Genomic DNA, 22,370 nt, shown 5'->3' with positions numbered 1-22,370 from the left:
ATTAGATCCAGCACAATTCCAATAATCTCATACAACTCCATAGCAATAACTCTCAAATTGGAATATCCAATTTTTCAAGTCCACTAATAAGGGTATTTTGAAGGCCAGAATTGATCAAAGCCAGCTTTTATATAATTTGACATCTGGCTTATCTTAAATACAAAATATTGCAAATGGACACTTTTACGTTCAAATAGATACGCTGGCACCATACAAACAATTTAGTATGATATCATATTACTGGCTGCAAACAATTTTGGCTGGGCTTGTGACAGGTTTTTTGATTGACCGTGCTACATTTCACAATTATCCAGTGCACAGGCACATGTGTAACGTCATAACATTGTATTATACTAGGCCCTTACTGACAGTACAGGTGTTTACATGTATGCTGCTGGCACGGTGTTATGAATCTATCGTAATTCTAGCCTATGTCCTATAGTGACGAAAGAAATGTTGGAATAGCCTGGGTGCCATCCGATTTGTAACAGCTACCCCAAAAATATTTTTCAGGGTTGCCATTACAAATCGCACCCAGGCTAATGTTGGAAGCAGACATAAGGTAAAAAAAATCAAGGCCATCTACTTTTACCTCTGAGCAGCATGACTTCAGTCATCTATGGATGGAACAAGGTGATTCTTGCCAGAAGTTACAATCAAGGGGTGGAGTTTTACAAAGCCAGTGAAATTTTCAAAATACCTCACACTAACACTATATGGCACTTCTTACATACTTCACTACAACTACAGTTTCTACATGTAAATATAATTCCAGTCTCCAAAATTTCTCAAACTTTACACACCAAAAATACATCATGTACAGTTCAGAAAACTGACGTCATTGAAACTTCCGTACACCACAGCATTTGATCTTCCTTGTCAAGTACTAGTTGATTGGATTTTATCCATAAAATGATCACAGTATGTTGATCACAAGGCTAGAGTGAAACATGTTCGAAGACACCTTCCTTAAGTTTCTTGTCAAAACATCTTTTAAATGTATAGGTGAGAGGGGGTTTGATTCCACAAACACTTTGCCACAAGATTTATATTAAAAGTTCTGTTTCTGGTTTTCATTTTTTACATGCACATTGAAGAGTTGTGGTCTACACAGCAAGTGTAAGACAGGCGAACACACATCCTATGCACAAACTAAATATTGTGTGCAGTATCACGGTCCACTATCACATGCACCTTTACATCTAGTATGTCCTTTACAGTCCTTCCTCTTTGGCCTAGGCCTAGCCGCATCCCTTTGGTTTCTCTCCGGGTGTATTTCTTTCTTTGCTGATTTATGGTTTACTCCTGGGTGTAATTTTTGTTTTTGTTCATTTTCTATGTTGTCACTTTTTATTCCACTTCACAGGCGAAACACTTAGTACAGTATTGTTGCCAACTGCCAGAACCAGCCTTACTTCCATGATATTATATTATACAACATCAGTGGAATGCTCTTTTGGAAGATGACAGACAATACACTGCAAATAGGCACACTATATGGCTTCTTTTGTAGCAAAATAGTATTTCTTTCAAAGTCCACATACATGTACCCTCATGGTCTGCCATTCACACGCCTTACACATCAATACTGTACACAGACTTTTAGAAAGGAAACGTTTCAGTTTATATACATGCTATATACGGAGGGCAAATCTAAATCTTGTGGCAAAGGATCACGGAAATACAAAGTACACCTGGCACCACATTTCACCTGTTATGCACCTGTCAAGACGTGGCTGCTTTGCTGTAGTATGGCAAACTGTTACATGTATACATAATTTGTGGAATCATCCTTGGAATTTGTAGAGAGAGATTTCAAAATTGGAGTGATGCAAAGATTTGTACAGTTACATTGTATCTTGAACCTTACATTCCCCTAATACTCCACTAGGTTGCAAACTTTATTGTCTACAATAGTCTGGAAGGTGAAGTCTATGACTTAAGGCTGAAGACAAGGGTGAGGAACTGCTCGTAGGAGATGTCAATCCAGCCGTTTCTGTTGGTGTCAAACTGTTGGAAGGATCCAGTCAGGGTCTGGAGGGCAAGATAAGGAGAAAGAGATTTTCAGTTTGCTTCATGACAGTGGTACATGCATGGCCATCATTGAACATACATGTATATACAACTGTACTGTGTTCAAATTCAGGGCCATACCCGACAATGCTTACAATAACAACAATGTACTTTGGCACTCTGCACCAAATATTTATACATACATGATGTACATTGTACCATGTATAAAATGTAGTCCTTCACAAGTTATAGTAAAATCTAACATTTACAGCCTCCTCTGATCTTTGACTGTTTGAGACAGAGAGGCACCATTACCTGACCTTGGTACCAATGCTAATGAAACCTTGGTCAACTCATGAAGTCCAATTTATATTTCTGCCAAGCTTGGTGCTTTTAACTTTAAGAAGTCTTTGGTATGTATCACTTTTAAAATTTAAGTGGCATCCAAAGCATAAAATCAAAGCCAACAAAATATTTTTTACATCTTTCTGTCAAGGAGACTTAAGTCATTTCCATGACAAACTACACTGTTACTAGTAGAACGAAAATGTTGAAAACAAGGACAGAAAGCTGCATCTTGTTATAACAGAAGAAATGTACTGCAGCATTTTGAGATCAAATCTACAGCATGGTAGTGTTAGCTCGGTAAAGCTCAGGTCAAGCTAGATCCATAGAGCAGAGGAATAGACTAAAGGCATGCAGCCATCTTCTGAGGGTTACCCATTGAAAATGACATGATGTTAGTGAGAGAAGACAGAGTAGCATGAAGAGTGAGTCCTGCAAGCCTGGGGCTGATGTCAACAGCAAATGGAGACAGACACAACCACGCACTTGCCGCCAACATCACCCTAGGCTGGGAGGAAAAGCAGACAGTCCACCCCTCACCAGTGCACCTCCCACTGTAGGCTACAGTTCTAATCTTACTCTATTATCCAGCAGTGATTGACCCCATTTACCCAGTGATTGGCTCTGTAAGAGTACATTTACTGGTTAGTCTTCCCGTGTAGCACCTCCATCCACATAAGTTGTTTGTAGGTTGATGAGCCTTCCATTTTAGTTTCTATATAAAATGATTTTAGAACCTGAGCATAAGCTGTTAGTTGAATTCCAAAGTGGGCCGTCTGACATCAAGAAAAATTGTTGAAATGCAGTTCAATATTACACTGTGTTATACATGTACTATTTTTCCATTGAAAAAATCTGAATGAAGGGGCTCATTGTTGGGGAGAAAATACATGTACAAGTCATCAGAAGAGATGTAGCTGCTTTGGCACGATACTTGATGTTAGGCTTGCAATAGGATTTTAGGCTTGTCTTGTAAGTAATTTCACAAGATTAAGATGAAGCGGTTCTAAAAACATTACAACATAGAGATGCCGATCTTAGCATTATGTTAGTCAGTTAGGATATAGGGCAGGACAGGAAGGTATTACGATAAATATACATGTATCTATAAAACATTTTACCATCTCAAGAATGTACAAGTTTATTCTCACACTTTGAGTTACAGACAACACATGACAGGGATGGCCCATGTACCACATATTCTATCAGCAATGTGGAACAAATTTGAATCAGAATTTTCTGATTGGCTGAGCCAGGGGAGCATCATACCTGTATCGTGACACAACACTGAATGAAGTCGTCAAAATGAATCTGCCCTCTGCCATGACGGTCAAACTTCCTAATCAGGATGTCATAGAATCGGTCGGACAGTCTATAACCTACAGACACACAAAAGCACTAACTCACACAAGTGCAACAGAAAGTAAAATGAAGGGATGGCTACAGGGTAGACCCAAGTTTCATACAAATGTCATTTCATACAAACGTCAACATACTTCTTTTCCAAATAAACTCTTTTGGGAGTATGGAGTAACGACAAAATGATGACAAAATTTTATTCTGCTGATTTGATACTTTTCAAATTAAACACATTAACTTTTAACTTTGTCAAGTGAAAACTTGGTACTCCTGAAACCATCCCTTTGATGACGCATGCTTTAGGTTTAAGTACCTGAACTACAACACAACACTGGATGAAGTCATCGAACGACAAGTTGGCTCGACCGTGACGATCGTACTTCCTGAGCAAGATCTCGTAGAAACGGTCCGACAGATTGTACCCTTAGGTAAACAACAACATTCAAAACATCTTAGGGCTGTTTCAGAGAAGTAAAGAGAAATGGGTGGCAACAGGGAAAAGTTGGTGGTGATGGGAAAGGAAAGAACAAGGAGCAATATTGGCTGAATCACCTCCCATTCATTACTTTTCTGGAACAGCTCTAAGAGAAACATGCTTTTATTAAAAAGTTTTAATGTTAATTTCAAAACCAACAGAATAATTTTCACAAACTGATAGATTTGCGTGCAACAGGCATTTAGATGAAACCAAAGATTTGTGCATACAAAAGTACAGCAATCAGACATAGTCATCAATCTTTCTCTTCAGGAATATATTTTTTTCACAAACATTTGCATTAAATAACTCCCAGACAAAGTTGTATCAAACATCTACTAAAACTCAAATGCAGTAGTTTGCTGAAAGCTGGTAAAAACAAATGGCCAGTGTCGTCATTTACCGAAACTTGTCAGAGCAGTCTTGAGCTCGTTCCTGTCGATACTCCCTGAGTTGTCCCTGTCGTAACTGCGGAAGGTGTTCTGCCAGTCCGTGATGTACTTCCACAGGGACTGGAACTCCTGGAAGTTGATGGTTCCGGTGTTGTCCCTGTCAAACATCCCTGTCCACAGTTTCAAAATAAAACACAGTTGATTTGAAGTCGTAATGGAAAAAAAACAGTCTTCCGGTGCATCACCTAATAATAGTTAGGAAATGAAGATAGCTGAGTAATGATCTAGCAAAAGACTATGACTAATGGTCTAAAATCATGAGAAAAAAAGATGATACAAGACTAAGAGCCAGTCCACTTTTGACTATTACATCATGAACATCAGTACAATATAATTTTAAGCTTAGACTTCTTTCTTTCAAAAACTGCTAATTATCAATTAATGAAACGAGTATATTACCTTTACTTTTGGAATTAAAATTTGAATTGAATACTGTTGAAAAATAGCAGCCTTCAAAATTTTTCAAACACAGTGTAAAATACTGCATACAGCACATAATGATGAAGGCGATCTTAATATACCCATCAATACACACTTTTCTATTCTGGTATTACATAGTAAAAGATCAATAACAAAGTCACAGGGTTCTTGCAGCTATGAAAAGGGCACCACCACCCAAATCATCAGGGAAATATGAACTGGAGAGGCACAGTTAGGGAAAACTAGATTGACTGGGAAGTCAAGCTTTTTCCTAGAAAGCCTTTATCACTCTGTGGGCCTAGTTAGGGATATTCCCTCATTACCAATTCAATTGGGCTGTCGGAGTTAGGGAGAAAAAGTTGGTCAGCTGATGAATAAATTTATTACTTCAGCAGTTAGGTAGAAAACTTTAGGTGTGGCCCTTCCACCACGGAACGGCAATATGAAGAGATGGAGACAAACCTTGTTTGAATCGTAACGGACAAGTTTTGAACGTGGGAACTGACAGGGGCGGTATGGTGGGTATCAGACACACAGGCAGGCACACATTGAGGGAATATTCAGCTGCTCTTACCTATCATAAGCCTGACAGTTTCAGGGTTGAAGGGAGTCCAGGTTCCTGCAAACAGAATCGATCAATGAAAAATTGGATTCCATGCAAAAACACCTTGGGGACTAATCACACCAGTGATAGGATTAGGAACAATTAAGTACAAATATGTCACTGTCCGATTGCTCACGTAATTCCATCTTGACCCTTTTTAAACCTGTCTGTATCTTGAAATTTCTGACCACAAATGATATCAATGATGTTTCATCTTTTTACGATCACCGCCTCATCATCTGTCAGTGTAGCCATGTGAGATTAAGTGACCCCATTTTATTATGGTAATCGGTACTCCATCCATCAGAAACATGATCTGCAATTATGGGCTGAATATACCACCCCAGATCACTGACACCTCAGTGCCAACCCTCCCCAAAGACTTGTCGAAAATTCCATCATTTTCCCCTCCTCTCCCCGGTCAATTCGCCCACCACTTGGTGGGAGTAGATTTACATAACCCTGCATTAATCATACAATTCTTGGAAATGGCAGTACAATCATTCTGTCTTTTTCTAAGAAACCAATGGAGTACCAGTCTCTAGTTAACTAAGTGTTGGCCAATAAATTACTTATCTTAACTTCTATCTACAAAATAATTTTTCAGGGAGTTAATCGCCAATGTACTCCTTATCTTGACTTGTTCAGGAAATCTGTTGCCTTTTCATCCTCTTGTACAGAATAAACACAAAATCACCTTGTCACTAGCATAAAAAGAACTTTAGACTGACAAATTTCATTAACGTGCATCTATTTGTGTTTATTAAGAAGAAGAGGCCTACCATTGGACAAGGCGGTCTGTAGCTCCTTCGCAGAAATGGCACCACTTCTGTCCGCGTCCACTCTGAAAAGAGAACGGATAATCCAGTTTACAAAAAGAAAGAAAAATCAATTCCTTTTAACCAGAGAAACACGAGTACAAGTATAAAAAGTGGAGAATGGATTAACCTACAAACATTCGTCCAACAAAGTAATTTTCGGGAATTTTTTTGCCACATTTTATCCTTTCGTCCAAGTATACGTCACATCTCCTGTCGCCCCTCCATCTTGAATGTGCATGTCTGAAACAGACGTCATTCAACGGATGGACCGCCTTCGATTTCGAAAACGATATCTTTTTCAGATAAATCCCATCATTCCGTTCACATCTTGGCTGTCTTTTTTTTCCTTCCCTTCATCTCATGATGCCTTTTTCCTGGGCTATGAGCTTTTCTTTCCATTGGAAAATTTGTCCTCACTCCGAGTTCTGAGGATAATATTAGGACCACACCCAGTTTTGCTGGCCATCTTGATCCTTCGTTGCTACAATCAAAATCGGCAAAAATCTACACCGATGTACGAAAAAGAAAGGCCGATAAACACAAAAATGAGCAGGTGCATGACTTGTAGTACTCGGTGGTAAAGAAAGATTTTTTATGAATGGACTTAGCATTAAGGCTGTTGTAAATGGCAAAAGAGCACCAAGCAACAATATGCAAAGTATTGTATAATGTATCGAGATAAATCGTTAATAAAGAAACAGTCCACAAAACCGTTCTGGCCATGTATCCACTTCTGTATTATCTTAGATACTGTCAGAAGGACTTGTGAACACCATTGGTTTGAATATGAACTTGGTCTAACTGCGTAGCCAGCATGCATAAGAGGCAACATATTGGAATGGAGGTGAATGACATTTTTCCATCTTCCACCATTTGAAATAATCAAGTCTAAAATATTGTACAAATAAATCGTTGATTACGATTTTTTTTCTGGCGCTTGACTGTCTTCTTAACCCTTTTTTGTCGGTGGATATATATTCCGATCTTGAAAGAGAGTAGGAACATTATGGATGGGCGCCACACCCTAACCAGCAATGTAGGTGCCCTCCAACCACCTCTATGACAGAAAAGACATAATTAAATGCTACTTGCACCATTAAATCTTTGTAAAAGCAAAACTTCCACAACACCACTGACATTTCCAGGACAATTCCTACATTGGGATCATCTGTAATAGAAAAATTTGGACCACACCCATATTGGCAGCTGTGGTTTCATACACGTAATGTACCCATCTTGTCTTTCTATACCTTACACAGAATTTCTCTACTGATTCTCTACAACACAGCTTACTCAAAATATACAATCAACTTATCTGTTGTTGTATATTCAGGCCTGATTCTGAGCGTAAGGCATGCCGGTTACTACAATTCTCCTGCGAGCTCTTGTCTCCATCACGATATGCCTGGGTCTTATCTTCAGCTTTGATCTCGGTAGGCCTCTTATACCTCCGAGCAGACAAAAAGGAAAGCAGCGCGGGTATAACCGAATACAGCGGGCACCCTATCTGGATCCTTCTCGGGTACTTTCAAAATTTTCCCTTCGCTGTGAAGGCACAAGTGCAGCTGACAAGGACCACACCCAGTTTTTGACACACATTGGCATATCCGTTGGCTTCTTACAAGGGGCAATCCTGGCGGGCCAGCCCTGCATACTGAATTGCTGATCACGTTTTATCGGAAAGGCGTGCCACGCCACATCTGCGACAAAAGAACCACCAAAAAACAGTCGCTTAATGGAAAAAAAATGCTACTTCTTGGTGAAATCTTCCTCTGTGTGACAGTGATCGACAAGGGATGGAAACAAAACACAGGGCAAAGAATATCGGCATGCTTGAAGACAGTTTTCCTATCTTACCTTGCAACCTCTGGAACACACATCCAATCATGGTTTTGTTTATCTTCCTATCCAGACACAGTAAACTGCTATTAAAAGAAAACTTTGGAGGGGCGGCGCGTACAGCATCGATGGCCCGTGCCCATCTCTACAGGTGTGATTTGCCAGGATGCAGATGATTCTAGGGAGGGCCACACCCACTTTTGACCATCCTCTTCTACTGCTCCTCCATTGCGAGAAAAGCCCCGAACTCGCCGAATTTTACCGGATTTCGATAGCAGAGAATCCATTCTAGCGTAACCGCAACAACTGATTGACTGTTGACCTACGGCTTCGTGGGGAAAGTCGCCGAAAAGAAGGAAAGAATCTGCGCCCTCGCCATTGAGGAGACATACGCAGCATCGCATCACTGCAGACGATCTCACTTGCAGGTGGGGCCACAGCTCATGAGGGTTAGACCAATGTCTGAACCTCAACGAAAGCGGGCTGATTAGTTCTAAGACTAGACACAAACACTCTTAAACGCTTTCAGAACCGTTAGATAGTATCATGACGACTTAAACTCACCTGCCGAAGACTTGCCAGAGGAAATTCTGATCTACCTGCGGCTGGCCGTACCCCTGGTGTGCATACGCCATTTTCAAGCTTCTGGGATGGGCTCACGGGTCACAGCACTTAATAATAGGGAATGTTAGGTTTGGGGGTTTGATGCTTAACTTAATATCAATAAAGTAAAGAAAAATTTTGAACATAAAAGAATACGCAGGGACATAGCATTTGGTTTCTGTTAAATTGAGCGTATAACTGTACAATTATTTTTATTTCTACTATGATTTTAAACAGCATCCGAGTGTCGTCATTGACCTAGTAACAACATGGTATAGTCCAACTTGAATAATTAACAGTTCTCGCGAGATGATTGGTTATGAGACTGAACGAGACTTCTTATACAGGAAAATGGCGGCGGATTTTTTGGTTTGACTTTTTGCCGTTCTATCAGTGTTTTCTTGTTGAGCCATTAATCTACGAAAACGTGCCAAAAGCTGACGGTTTGGGAGGACAATGTGACGGCATGCAGGCAGGGTCAGTGCACAAACGTGCGGCGAGCGCTGGTTCGGAAGTGCGGTTGCTCCGAGAGACGGCGTTGCAGCTGAGGAGAGAACTGGTGGAAAGTCGGGCTGAGACGCAGAGAGCGACCGACAGACTGCACACACTTATCGGCCTTGTGAAGAGGTAGGTATGGTCCCAAAGTTCCGCGAAATACCACTGTGGTTGCACAGAACATTCTTGTGGTGATACATTAAGTTTAGATACTTTTTCAGTAACTTTATACATTTAGAGTGTTATAATAATTTTCGCTTATAACTTTACAAAGTTGGATTTTTCTTTTAAAATTAATTTTACAACACAAACTCTAGTTGAAGATATGTCTGTACAGCTACAAGTCGTGATGATATAACCTCCATTATTGTGGTATTTTCAACAATGCCAATGCACCTCATTATCAAAATATTTAAAAGCAATTTGCAAGTTACTAGTAATAGGAATGACCACCTGTGACTGTGACTGTGAACATTGCTTGTTTGAGAGGATTTGAAATTACAGAATCTGGAGTCTGACTGGCTTCCAACTTGCTGAGCTGGCACAATCATCAGATGGCAATCATCAAAAACTTGGCCTTGGTGGTTATCTAGCTGTTGCTAAAGTTTTGGCAACTTCACTTCTTATTCGCTGCAGCTGTGGCGTCGATATGGTTGAGATTGCGCAAACTCGTATTATTAGATTATGACATTCCTGTGATTTGGTCATGTAAGACTGCTCCTGCATATTGCACCAATACTTCTGATGTCGCAAAAGACAAACACCTGATTGTAATGAACCGTGTGTTTAACTCAAGTTAAGAAAACATCACCATAATTCCATTAAATTTAAAACCACAAAGACTAATGATATAACACCGAGGACTAACCTTGTGGTAACACCATGGACTTGATACTAATTATCGAATGTTTGAAAATATGACTTTTCATGGGTGAAAGCTTGTACAGTAATTCCCACTGACTTTTTCCCTTGTTACTGTCAACTGTACGCATTTCACAAAACAAAGGACACCTTGTAAGTTGTAGCCTTTTCAGTGTAAAAAGATATCTGCCAGTATCCTGTTTGTACTGAGAGAGGTTCCTAATCCTTGGAATTTAGCAGGTCATTTGTCTGGCTTAAAGTGTACTATACAATTTACATTTACACAGGGGTTTATGTGAACAATGCCAAGTTTTTGTCATGCTGATAGAACACTCAGCAGGAGTCTATATCGTGTGACCTTGATTGTTGAGATCAGCCAGGAACAAAATCAGTCTGACAAAGGCGACAAAGAAGGTTCTAGTAACTGGAATACTGGTGTAGCGTGCTAAGTACCAGAAGTGAGGTTACGTTGCTGTTGGTACAAAGTTATGGTTTTTGTCAATGTCGGCTGTGAGCGGAAGCATGTTTCCTGTGCATTAGAGCCACAGATGTGAGAACAACCAAGTGTATAGAACAAGCTTACAGACTAATCTGTTATGTAATGGAGACCATGTCCTTGATAAGAACACTTCACAGCTTCTACAGATTTTCCAAATATTTCTCTCTCTGTCTTACACACTAACACAGCACAATATTAAGTATATACTATTAGAACAGTACTTAACTTAAGCAGAGTATTAAAGATTCATCCTCAAATTGAGGTGAATATGACCAAAGACATACAGAAAGGACTGGGCTTGTGATATATACTGAAATCTAATTATTGTCTCCGATCTATTACAGGGCGTGGTCAGGGGATGAAACAGCTGCCGTGCATGTAGCAAATATCGTAGGTAGGTCGTCATATTGTCCTAAAATATCTGGCAGGTGGTCTATTTTTAGACCAACAAAAGTCCACTCGTTAATGGACTCTTCCAATCACAGTCCACTTGTCCGCTCTATGTAAATTGTAAAAACGCTTCCCAAACACGGTATTGATAGACTATATATATTTGAGGTAGCTTTTTTTAACATTACAACAATGTCAGTTCTGTAGGACAAGTTGGCAGTGTTCCATCACTGAAAGTGTAATGCTAGTCTGCAGACAATAGAGACCACTGCAATTATAAGCTTCCATTCTTCTTCTTTACAGGTGTAGCCCCGCCCACCTTTCAACCAGAAACAGCAGGGACAAGAATGTCAGGGGACCAGGCAGACAGGAACACCAGACTCACAGCTCTGCCCAAGGTAAAACACATTTTTCAGTGTACTAAGTGGATTGAGGGTGATGTCCGAGTTTAGTTTCATTGATGACTATTTATAATAAGGCCACACCAAGTAATTTTTATGGATGACATCCTCTGGAGACCCTAAATCTAGATTGAGTGAGAAAACACAGTGTAACACCAACAAGTCTTTCAGTCGTCATGAAAATAGCAATAAATCAGTGGAACAGCAGTTGTTGCTCTGTCCTGTTTCTTTCCTTTCATCACGTCTTCGCTTATTCCACTGATTTTGCAGGCGTGCAGAAATTCTTTGTTCATAGTTAACAGGAAGCAGATTTTCTTGTGTTTTTTTCTGGGAACAGGCCAAAATCAATGCACATGCGGATGTCATCCATTAAAAAATTAGTTGGTGTGGTCTAATTGATGATTACGAGGTAAGATGCAAAAAAAACTCTGAGAAAGATAGGTTTCCGACTTCCAACCAAGGCAGTGACTGCTGTCAAAGACATCAACTTACCAGGTTGGCACCCAGGCTACACTTTAGCATCTCATTACTCTTAATGTACAAACTAGTCTAGGGCATTACTATTGATTGCATTTGTTTGTTGTACCCTTGCTCTCCCGACAGCTATCAGAAATTATGATCATATCCTACATGGAATTCATTGACTTATTTAACTGTTTGTCAATTTATTCTGAAGGACACAAATACATCAACAATACTTCTGTTCATGTAATTAGAACAAGGCTAACATGTTTTCCGCTGTGTATAATGTATTTCATTACAGCCCACTCTACAGGAACTGTGCACTCATACATAATTGTACAATGTTACCCTAGTGGTTTGTAGAAGTTCAGTCGATCACTTTTGTTGCTATGCAGAAACATACCCCAAATTGACAGCAATTCAGGGGTCAATGCCTGAAATAAATGTAATGGTTGCTCTGGGCATATGTCACTTCCCAAGAGAGTCCCCCGTGCGTATATGACACAATCAGCCACAATGCTATATGTACATCTAGAGCCACACCCTAAAAATAAGTCAATAACTCCTGCTGCTCTCCTAATCAAATGTTTGTGTAGCTGATTACACCCTTTATTTTGTGCTTAGGATTATCTTTCTTTGTATGAATATGGTAAATGAAGAGACAGGGAATTCCCGAAGTCAAGAATGACATAATTAATGAACCAAGTGTAATTTACGAATGCTGGTTACTAAGTGCTTTGGTGATGGTTCTATGTGCAGCTACAATACCAGTCACCATTACTGTAGTATACATAGTATTTGGCACACTGAAGTTTGTCTATATACACTGGGTATACCAAATCTAGCCAATCTTAAATTATGCAACAGCCAAATTATACACATGTACCAGATTTTAATTATATATTACTCAATACAAATGTACATATACTTTAAAATCAGTCTAAAGAGCTATCAAGAAATTGCTATGATGTGAACATAAAGTTTGAATTGTTACACACGCCTTGCACACCACATAATACACCCAGAACATATATAACCATCCCAGTAATGACAAGTGCAATGTAAATGAAGTCAATCCAGTCCAGGCACTAAAGAAGTATTGATTTGTTGCTTGCACAATATGGTACCAATTTGTGTTGTAAATGTAGTCAGGGGAACCAGCAGTAATCTAATTAAGTACTCCAAGTTAAAGCAGGGATTAGATACAAGTGTGCCGACACACTGGGATGCTGTGTTGCAGGTGTGGCCAGGAGAGCTAGCACGTTATTTTGAATTCAATTTACTCTAAAAACAAGCACACCATAAACTGTAGTACTGTATTTATAGTCATACATTGTACATAGCTGGGATAGGCCCATTTGTAATTCTGTTCAGAACAGGTTTACACATCTAGCTACAGGCCAACATGTTACATACATGTACTCCATATTCTGAGACTTGTCAGGGGCTAGAGCTGAAGAACAATTAAATTATGCAAATAAAGAACATTAATGAGTACCTGGAATAGCCATGCCTGTAGTAACTGCCATTACAGGACCAGATTGTAAACTAGATGTACTATCCAGCCTGAAATACAACTGTCATTAAACACTGTAGAGATTATATCAACATGTGGACTTTTATATCATTATAGACTAAACTGTGAGAAATTCTGATGCATGTTGTCCCCACAGTCCAGAGCAGTGAATAACTGGGCGTTGCTGACGATCCGTGTGCTGAACAGAGAGTACTGTATGCTGGAGGAGGAGCTGAGACAGCAGCAGCAGCAGTACCTACACAGGAGGGAGATGTTCATGAACGAACAGCTGCAGGACAAGTCAGTCTACATTTGTACCTGCTTCTTTGGGCTGGTCCACTTCTAAGCTTCTGGGAGGGGCGGCTAGGGTAGCCTGGGTGCCATACTATTTGTATGCCAGGGCTCCTATACTCGCTCCGTAAGAAATATTTTTAGGGAGCGATTATGGGTGTGCTAGAATTGTAAATACAGTTCTAGGATCCGATGGCACCCAGTCTAAGGCTGGGGTATACATGTATGTTCCTAGCCCTGCCAGCCAGTACATGTTGCTTCGAAACATGTGACAACCTTGTACATTTAAGGCAAAGGTTACCTCTTAAGTTACATCTGCACAACTTACTTTGACAAACAGTGTTACTCCAATTGAACAGTTTCCAGATGAATGCACCTCGAATCTGAAATAAACATACAAGTAGTAACGTATTAAAGTCCTAAACTTGTAACCAATGATGTCTCAAACACTGACAACTAAAAAAATTGTACAATGGTAACAGTTTAAAAACATGATCTTGTAAATGTAATGATTTTGCTGGCCAGCTGTAAAAGTACATTTTACAGATCACAATTAATCATGTGCTATCTATGATGTAAGCTTACAATATGTCTTTTATATATCGCTATTGCTTCCCTGAATGTCTATTTTCATGTACATTCTAGACTCCATCAATTTCCTGTTTCATTTCCTAAACCATAAGAAACTTGTATAATTCACGTTATAGCAGCCACATTCGTTGTCCTGTATTATGTAACCCATTCATTCTATTAACACTTTGTCAGGTTTGATGAAATGTTGATTCTTAAAAAAGAAATTCCAGTCCATTGTCATGTCCAAACTTTTTCCTTCAGGAAAGATCATGTTCCCTGTTGGCACTTTCCCTGGTCCAGACAACATCCCTCCTGTTTATATCAACCCCTACTTCCTGCATGTCTTGTTGATTAGGTTTCAAGGCACAACAAAGCTTTGACCTTGCCATGCCCTCATGGGGTCTATTGTTCAGCTGGGAGACAGACTTACAGTCCTAAGAAGGCATTTTTGCAGTTACACATGTACTTTTATCATGACAAATAGAGCCATTCTACTATACTACAATGTACATGTTTTCATGTAGCTTCAAAGCAACACAGTTTTGCTTTTCAAAAGAGGAACAGATAGTTTTCTAATATTACTAGTAGTTGAGGCAGCAGTGTTGCTTAACGTGGCATATAGTTTTCTCTCAGCTGCTGGTACCGGTATGTCTGAAGCCAGCATTCCCAGCTGGAAGTTCAAGGCCTACTGCTGGGGAAGGTTGTTGTACCTTTGATAGCTCACTTTATCATGATAACAATAAGCACCATGCTTAGTGTTAATGTCGAATAATGATTGTGATTTGTCAAAATTCACAGCCAGTCCATAGAGTATCAATGGGGAATTTTAATTTATTTGGTACATACTTCTTTGATACAGTACCTGGATGTCCGTATATCTATGAATGAAGTGAAGAAATAAGCCACAAAGTTTACAGACTGAGACTGGCATATTGCTATCTTACAAATGTTTGGCTTCTTACAAATGTACATTTGTACATGGCAAGCTGTGGAAGAACAAATTGTGCACTTGCGGCATGCAGTAGTCAGTAATCCTTGTGTAAAAATGTGAAATGTGAAAAATATTTCTCTCTTTATAGGCCTGATAAAGTCAGATTATCATCAGCTAAGAAGAGACCAACACTGGGAGATGTGGGCAGGCTTGGAACACCATCAGACAAGCTGAACACAGCAACAGCACCTCCTCCTGTTAGTATTGTTCTGTTCTACTTCCTTTTCCTTCAAAAAGAAGAAAATACAACAACAGATCTGGCATGTGAAGGAATTTAGTAACAAGGCTGCACCAATTTAGAGCTTTACTTTTCCTAACCACTGTCTATGTTGCTACCTTGTGGGGGAAAGGTGTAAAAAAAGGTAGTGATATTTCAAATGTAAAGAATTTGTCCAAACTAGTGACTTTTTAATGCTTATCTGCATTTGTATAGCTAATATAAACACACTAGCCTCACAGGCACGCAACGTGGCGGCAGCTAGCTATGTTACACCGAAAAACCTGTTACACCCAGTCTTTGTACACAGGAGTTTCTAGTGATGAAGCCCAACTGTACTTGATGGCAGCAAGTTCCACTCTATGCTGTTCTTGAAAACATTTTATGCTCCAATGAAGGAGAGGACAGCTCTTATAATCTAGTATATTGCAAATGATGTGATTTTTTCCCCTCCCCATAGAGCCCAGACACCACCAAACCTCCCCTCCCCCATGGTCGCTCGCCCTCCCACGGTCACCTGTACAGGCCGGCATCAGGGAAGAAACCAACACTACAGGACGACAGCATCCACTCACTGGTCGACCTGTTCATTGAACCTGCCTACAGTGCCAAGAAAAACAAGGAGGTCAATAGACTGAGGGTACGTAAAAGTAGCATATTATTAGGACATTTTACCATTTTTCATTTATGATAATATTTTATCTTTATTTTTCAACCGTGTGAAGGTGAAACATCATTATGTAAAGCAGCATTCAAGTCTTGTGAATAGGAATTGTTGTATCCTTTTATTATTTACTACACTTTGTATCCATTAGGAAAGAGCAGGAAGTGTTGGTGAAGATTCAGAGAAATATTATCAGAGCTTCTCAGAGAGATACCCCAAGGTAAATACTTTACATTGTTTTGTATTAGAAATATGCAATATTGTATTCAAATGTAGGATTTGTCAAGAATAATTTCTGATATCATGTGTGGTTCAATCAGACTGAACAGAGATTCCTAAATTATTTTTTTATGTACAGGTACATATATTCAATTTTCTACTGTGTAAGGACTCTGAGACAAGTACTTATGTGCTTGTAGTACCAAATACTGCAAACAATGAAAGGTTTCTATGTTTCCCCCAAGTTCAACCCTGCCTAGACATATCACAAATTCTTGTGTGCTGACATTTAGTATTCCCTCCCTGTCACGCAGCAACCAGACTTGTACAGTGCTAATGAAATACTGGAGCAGCGCAAACGGCCAGTCAGTGCCAAGGAGCTGAAAGAAAAAGATGCCATAAGAGCCAGACCCAAGTCTGGAGGTACAGGGAGTGTGTGTTGTAAATACAGTTCTACTCATGTGGAACTGGGCAATGCTTTAACATAACTCGAAGATACAGATCTCTAACGTGTTGCCATGCTTAATTAGGTCCCTGAAGAATATGTATAAATGCACATTGATGACACTTAACCAACATTTGCCATGGTTTCTTGTTTCACACTTTACCACACAGAGTGAGTGTTGATTTTTTGTTTAATTTTATTCTACATATTTTTCAAGTGATACTAAAACTGAAAACAATGAACTTTGCTAAAGGTGTGTTATAAAACCTTGTTGTACTAGTAAACAATTTTTCATATCCGCTCTGCCTGTATTTTGGCTTTAAATTATGTTTTTCCTTACTTTGATATTTTCATGGAATAGCATCTGAAGTGTAACAATTTGTTCTGAAGTGTAACAATTTGTTCTGAAGTGTAACAATTTGTTCTTTTCCCTGTAGTTAAACAGCAGGTCAGGAACAAAAGCGAGGTGCCAGACAAAGCCAGACCCTCCTCAGCCCAGGTCTTCCTGACTCAGAAACGAGAGTCATCCAACCCCGTTCTCACCAAGAACGAACTCAAGGAGAACAAGAAGTCTAACACGGCCAAGCGACCGGTGGTGAAGAAAAGCGAGCAAGCAGAGGCCTTTGCAAAAGAGTTGCAGAGGATGGAGGATATGGAGAGAGAGTTTAAGAAGACGACAAAGATGCTGCAGCAGAGACTTGGTATCTCAGGAGAAGGGGAGGTGTGAGGCTGCTGGGTTTGGTGATCACACCTGTTACACATCAAACCTTTCAGTTTGCAATGGGTGGAGTGTGGAATAGAGGTTTTAGATACAAGATGTCAAAACAAGTTAGTAACAGTTTAAAAAAAATCATGGCCTCACGTTGTAGTGCTTCCAAGCTGTGTGAGGGCAGTTCTCATAAATAATATGTCATCATCTGAAATTTGGTGTTTTATATTTCATTTTGTACCCCAAATTTGCTTTGGTACAACTCGTCTGTTTCATTTCACATTGCAGCAGAGGCACACTGAAAAACTAATGAACTAATTATTCTTCTCATACATTATGCATATTTTTAGTAGGAATCTTGTGCCAGAAAACCTTCTCCAACGAATCTTCTCATACATGATGTGTCTGGGCAGTTTGTATCAAACATTTCTACATCAAATGTGACCACTACACTTTGTGATCAATCCTACTAGTACTACTTGTAAGCTTTTGTAGGCAGCTGACTTTTTTGGTAGTTATTATCAACCGTACTTTTCACAGAAAAAGTACATGTTTGTGATATTCCAGTCTCCCTCAATATATGAAGATAATGGATATCTTTAGTTTTATTTAGTACGTACATAGTTCTAAGGTATTTTTTTGATTGATGTCTTAAGATAATTCCCAGAATTGTCTTTGACAGAGCATAAGCTTAAGATGAATGAGTAATTAATTTTTGTGATATAAGAAGTAGCAGACTCATTTTTGGTGTCATGATAACATTATCAGGATGGAATGATTTGAATGTTTGGATGTTTAGACTTCCACTAGTTGATACTAGTCACTCAATAGGTGGTTTCATGGTAAAAGTGAGTGATGTGATGCTAGGAAAGCAGCAGCACCATTTTTGTTCTTTCAGTATTTCATGAATGGAGAAGTGTAGAGACTTGTAGATTAGAGAAAGATGCTTCAAGAATACCACAGATGACAGTGTGGTGTGTTGGTGAAAGTGCCAATGTTACTTACTAGACATCAGGTCAAACTTTAATATTGCTGAATAAGGCATCCTGTGGCAAATCATATGCATCCAAGCATTTAATGAGGCAATAGAATATTTTTTAACATTTGTAGTTCGCACAAATGTCTTATAATTTTGTTGACAAATGAATTTTTATATTTCAAATTTCTTGGACATGGTGTTACATAATACTATGGCAAACATTCCTTTTCAATTTTCGAAGTGGTTGCAACTTTTGAGACAATAGAAAGAATATAGCAGTGGTCTTCTCTAACAAATTTTGACTTGTAAGAGGTATTTTCATAGCAAATGATAACTTGTAATATTGTCCACAATGGTTGTAGTAACTCACTGCTCATGAAGAAAAGTTGGTCAACATCAAAGATCACATGAGCTGCAGAGCTTGTAGTAGCTGCTAGGTGGCATCATGGAGTGATAGGTACAGATCCTCAGCTTAGCATTCTGCTTTAGTTTTGCCATCTACAAGCATGGTATGTGTATTTACGCAGTAGACAAAGTATACTGCTCGTATATTCGTTCAGGAAGACTTGGTGTTTTCTTTCTAATAGAATTTCTTTGTGCTTCTATCCCAGCTTGTGAAATATGGGAAAGATTTGATTTGAACATATCATTTTTTAAATACTTTTTGCCCAGCACATTGTGTTCTGGGTTTTGTTGATGATGGGGGAGCCTACATTTGACATCTAAAGCTACATTTGACTCCTAAGGCTTTCAGATACATTTTCATTTATCTTTCTATAACCTGTGTGTGCTATTGCTATATCCCTGCACAATATATGCGTGTGAATGAGCATTCTAGGTCTCGGATTTAGCATGGAGGTGCACAATTCAACATAGAGGGGTTGACATTCAGCCTCACAGAATGGTGTTAACTGGTTGTGTATGGTGCACGTGTGCTCGTACTTTGAATGTACAATGACTGTTGTGCTGATTTCTTTTTTGTATGGTTCTACTACATAATTGTAGCATGTTATATTTGTATATATTGTCAATTCAATCTGCTATAGCTCAGTAATTTTATTGTTGCATTCGGTGGTATATGGTGTACAGCTCATTTCATAATTATGAAAGCTCTCCATTTATTTAGTCTGGCAGTGTAACAAATTACATATTGTGTGCAAATATCCCAAGCGGCAAACCAGCCTCCTTACAGCCTGTGTTGTTTGTTCATACATAATAAAAACAACAAACAGCCCGCTTGTTACAATCGTATCAGGTATCCACTTATTTGATTGGTTAGTGTTCGACATTTGTATCTCTGACAACAAATCATAATCACTGTGACTGTCATAATAAATTGATACTACATGGATTACTTAAAATATGATACAATAATGAATAAGGGATTATAAACAGTTTGAAGGCACGCTAACACCATATACATACTCTTGTAACCTACACAATATAACTTGTTGAACGAAAATCACATCAAACATCAATCCATTTACAACTAAAAGTTTGGCTGATGTTATACAACGCTTATTGTATTCACCCAGTTTTCTTACAATACAATGTACCGTGGAGTCGGTCTTCAGCTGTTCTCTTAATCCGTCACATTCAAGTGCATCTCGCTTGCCAACTCTACTTTGGCCAGTATGTCCTGGCTGTTCCCAGAGAGGACCGTAAAAGTGAAGATACCCGGCCCTGGGTAACAGCGTCTCCCCGCCTCTATCCGGAAGACCCTGTCCCCATCCGTACCGTACCGGCGGATGTAGTGGAGGGGCCAGGTGATGGGCGGCGATGACCCCTCCCTGGCCCGTGGTGTCAGGATGATGGCCGGAGTTCCCATGTCCACTTCCAGCTCGCGCGTCCCGCTCAGGCCGAAGGCACGGGAGGCGCTGGTCTCGTTGATGGAAACGATGCATCTGTAACCTGAAACATATTAGCACAGTGGTTTATGTTTAGTCAAGGAACTGGATTAAGTGATTCAAGTTTTGAAGGAATGCGTATACAGGCTTTACTCATTTGTTATTCTATATGCTCGTTTACAAGGTATGTCCATTTACACTTCTATATTATAGGTTTCCATGACCGTTACCTTGCTCTTCCAGCTTGTCGAAAGCAGGTGTCCGGTAAACATGGTAGCAACGCCCTCTTGCGACCGGGTCCATGTCGACATGACGGTAGTCAGCCACTGTATCTCCCGTTCCTCTTCCATCCGTATCGTAGGGCTTCTTTGGTTGAGAGGTCGTCAGGTGGAGAGGGACACCAGGCAACTGTGACAGGAACTCCGAAGAACTCTCTAGATCACTGACTCTAGGAGAACATGAAACAAGCTCCGGAGAACATCCGGACACATCGCTGACTCCAGGAGAACTCCGGAGTGACTCGCTGACTCCAGGAGAACGCGAAGCAAACTCCGGAGAACATCCGGACACATCGCTGACTCCAGAAGAACACTCTGCCCCCTCGCTAGTCAAACGAGACCGCTGGGGGACGTTAACGTACACGTGGTGCTTGGTAACATTTTGGGCTTCTGTGGGAACCCTGGGCGCTGGAATGCTATAGTTCATCGAAGCTGCACCATACACTTGTTCTCTTCCGTATTTCCCAGTACCACTGGGAACGTTAACATACTCAGGCTCCACTGACTTCATTTCAACATATCCTTTCTCACCACTGTGCCTGGCGCCAACCTCAGGGTTCTGAGTCGAGACCATGGGAACATACCCCTTCACGTCGTGTGTTGTGTGGAAATTGTCCGGCAAATCATTCGGTCGCCTTGGATATGAAAACATATAGCCGGCGTCTTCGGCGACTACCCATTTTCGCGGACGGGAGTATCCGTCGGCGTCCATACCACGACCTGTTAAGCAACAAATCAAGGAAGAAACTTCAAACTTTATATGGCGCGTCACATTTTTTCTAAGACACTTTGATAGTAAACGGCCGTCAAAAGCTGTCAAATCTCTGACACCTAGCTGAATACAATGAAAGGAAACAAGATACATACACTTCAAAAGTAAGAAACTGAGACCGATAACGCTGGTGTTTTGAGCTCGAGGTTTCGCTTTCAACTTTCAAGTGAAAATAGACTAATTCAGCTAACTGAGCTATGGGATATGCTACTAGCTAATAGTACTGTATTACATATCCACTAACTGTTACCTTCCGCCATCCTTCAGGCAGGTAAAAAGTGCGGAAACGCAGTCCGATCGTAAAGGAGTGCCCTGGTTGTGCGCTCACACCTGACTACGAGGAAGTCAGTACTGGTGACGTCAGTAAGGGTCAAAGTGAAAGAGCTATTGACTTTGACACCTGATACGCAGCATACGAAATACCTGTAACACAGGTACGTTTTACAGACGCAGGTGTTTGTGTAGACGACGCAGCTTTTCCTTGTCGTTTGTTTGTAGCAAGGGAGGCAAAGGTACAAATAAAAGTATTTGCAATGGAACATTTTCTCGTCCATTTCCTCGGAGAATTGCAGGTTTAAAGCACGAACCGTTTCCAAAATCATATCCAGTTGCTTGAGTAACTGCTTTTGGCGAATTTCCCTATGTATTTTCGAGCCTTCTTGCCGGACAATTGCATTGTTTACCTATCTGACGATTCAAAACGATCTTCCATTTCACCAGGAGGATTCACTATCTGTTAAAAAGTGTTCTTTTTTTTTAACTCTATGTAAGTACATGTACTTAAGTTTAAATTTTCCCGCCATGTGTAGTACTCTGATCACTTCTTGAGA

The 22,370-nt window shown here is 40.0% G+C and overlaps 3 protein-coding genes across 5 annotated transcripts; 1 reads left to right on the top strand and 2 right to left on the bottom strand.

Annotated features, from left to right (window-relative positions):
- Window positions 1-1,076: 1,076 nt before the first annotated feature.
- LOC109473667 (programmed cell death protein 6-like) lies at window positions 1,077-9,012 on the bottom strand. Of its 3 annotated transcripts, none has more exons than XM_019773620.1 (6): window positions 8,893-9,012; window positions 6,451-6,512; window positions 5,639-5,683; window positions 4,596-4,754; window positions 4,031-4,140; window positions 1,077-2,034 (listed from the first exon to the last, which is right to left on the bottom strand). In XM_019773620.1, exons 1-6 carry the CDS (start codon window positions 8,961-8,963, stop codon window positions 1,933-1,935), a joined length of 549 nt encoding a protein of 182 aa, XP_019629179.1. In that variant the 5' UTR covers window positions 8,964-9,012; the 3' UTR covers window positions 1,077-1,932. The 3 variants fall into 3 exon arrangements, with proteins under 3 accessions (XP_019629179.1, XP_019629178.1, XP_019629180.1); XM_019773619.1 differs by lacking the exon at window positions 4,031-4,140 and adding an exon at window positions 3,628-3,737 and having other exon boundaries at window positions 8,893-9,011; XM_019773621.1 differs by lacking the exons at window positions 4,031-4,140; window positions 8,893-9,012 and adding exons at window positions 3,628-3,737; window positions 8,347-8,726.
- A 236-nt stretch (window positions 9,013-9,248) lies between these two features.
- Window positions 9,249-18,191, top strand: LOC109473727. The gene is made up of 9 exons (XM_019773719.1): window positions 9,249-9,558; window positions 11,131-11,180; window positions 11,480-11,574; window positions 13,713-13,855; window positions 15,499-15,607; window positions 16,088-16,267; window positions 16,443-16,511; window positions 16,825-16,933; window positions 17,393-18,191. Exons 1-9 carry the CDS (start codon window positions 9,251-9,253, stop codon window positions 17,680-17,682), a joined length of 1,353 nt encoding a protein of 450 aa, XP_019629278.1. The 5' UTR covers window positions 9,249-9,250; the 3' UTR covers window positions 17,683-18,191.
- A 132-nt stretch (window positions 18,192-18,323) lies between these two features.
- Window positions 18,324-21,895, bottom strand: LOC109473729. Its single transcript, XM_019773721.1, has 3 exons — window positions 21,791-21,895; window positions 20,721-21,488; window positions 18,324-20,554 (listed from the first exon to the last, which is right to left on the bottom strand). Exons 1-3 carry the CDS (start codon window positions 21,798-21,800, stop codon window positions 20,226-20,228), a joined length of 1,107 nt encoding a protein of 368 aa, XP_019629280.1. The 5' UTR covers window positions 21,801-21,895; the 3' UTR covers window positions 18,324-20,225.
- Between the last annotated feature and the right edge of the window lie 475 nt (window positions 21,896-22,370).

Source organism: Branchiostoma belcheri, unplaced genomic scaffold (genome assembly GCF_001625305.1).
Source record: "Branchiostoma belcheri isolate BF01 breed outbred unplaced genomic scaffold, Haploidv18h27 scaffold3, whole genome shotgun sequence".
In the NCBI taxonomy this organism is placed as follows: domain Eukaryota; kingdom Metazoa; phylum Chordata; class Leptocardii; order Amphioxiformes; family Branchiostomatidae; genus Branchiostoma; species Branchiostoma belcheri.
The sequence above is the reverse complement of the archived record's forward strand: the minus strand, read 5'-3'. Positions and strand labels throughout refer to the sequence as shown.

Coding starts and splice junctions, on each gene's coding strand:
- LOC109473667 (XM_019773620.1), bottom strand. CDS start 8,963: ATGGCGTATGCACACCAGGGGTACGGCCAGCCGCAGGTAGATCAGAAT. Junction 6,513..8,892: donor CTCTGGCAAGTCTTCGGCAG/GTGAGTTTAAGT, acceptor TTCTCTTTTCAG/AGTGGACGCGGACAGAAGTG. Junction 5,684..6,450: donor ACAGACCGCCTTGTCCAATG/GTAGGCCTCTTC, acceptor TTCTGTTTGCAG/GAACCTGGACTCCCTTCAAC.
- LOC109473727 (XM_019773719.1), top strand. CDS start 9,251: ATGAGACTGAACGAGACTTCTTATACAGGAAAATGGCGGCGGATTTTT. Junction 13,856..15,498: donor AACGAACAGCTGCAGGACAA/GTCAGTCTACAT, acceptor CTCTCTTTATAG/GCCTGATAAAGTCAGATTAT. Junction 16,512..16,824: donor TCTCAGAGAGATACCCCAAG/GTAAATACTTTA, acceptor CCTGTCACGCAG/CAACCAGACTTGTACAGTGC.
- LOC109473729 (XM_019773721.1), bottom strand. Junction 20,555..20,720: donor CGACAAGCTGGAAGAGCAAG/GTAACGGTCATG, acceptor AATATGTTTCAG/GTTACAGATGCATCGTTTCC.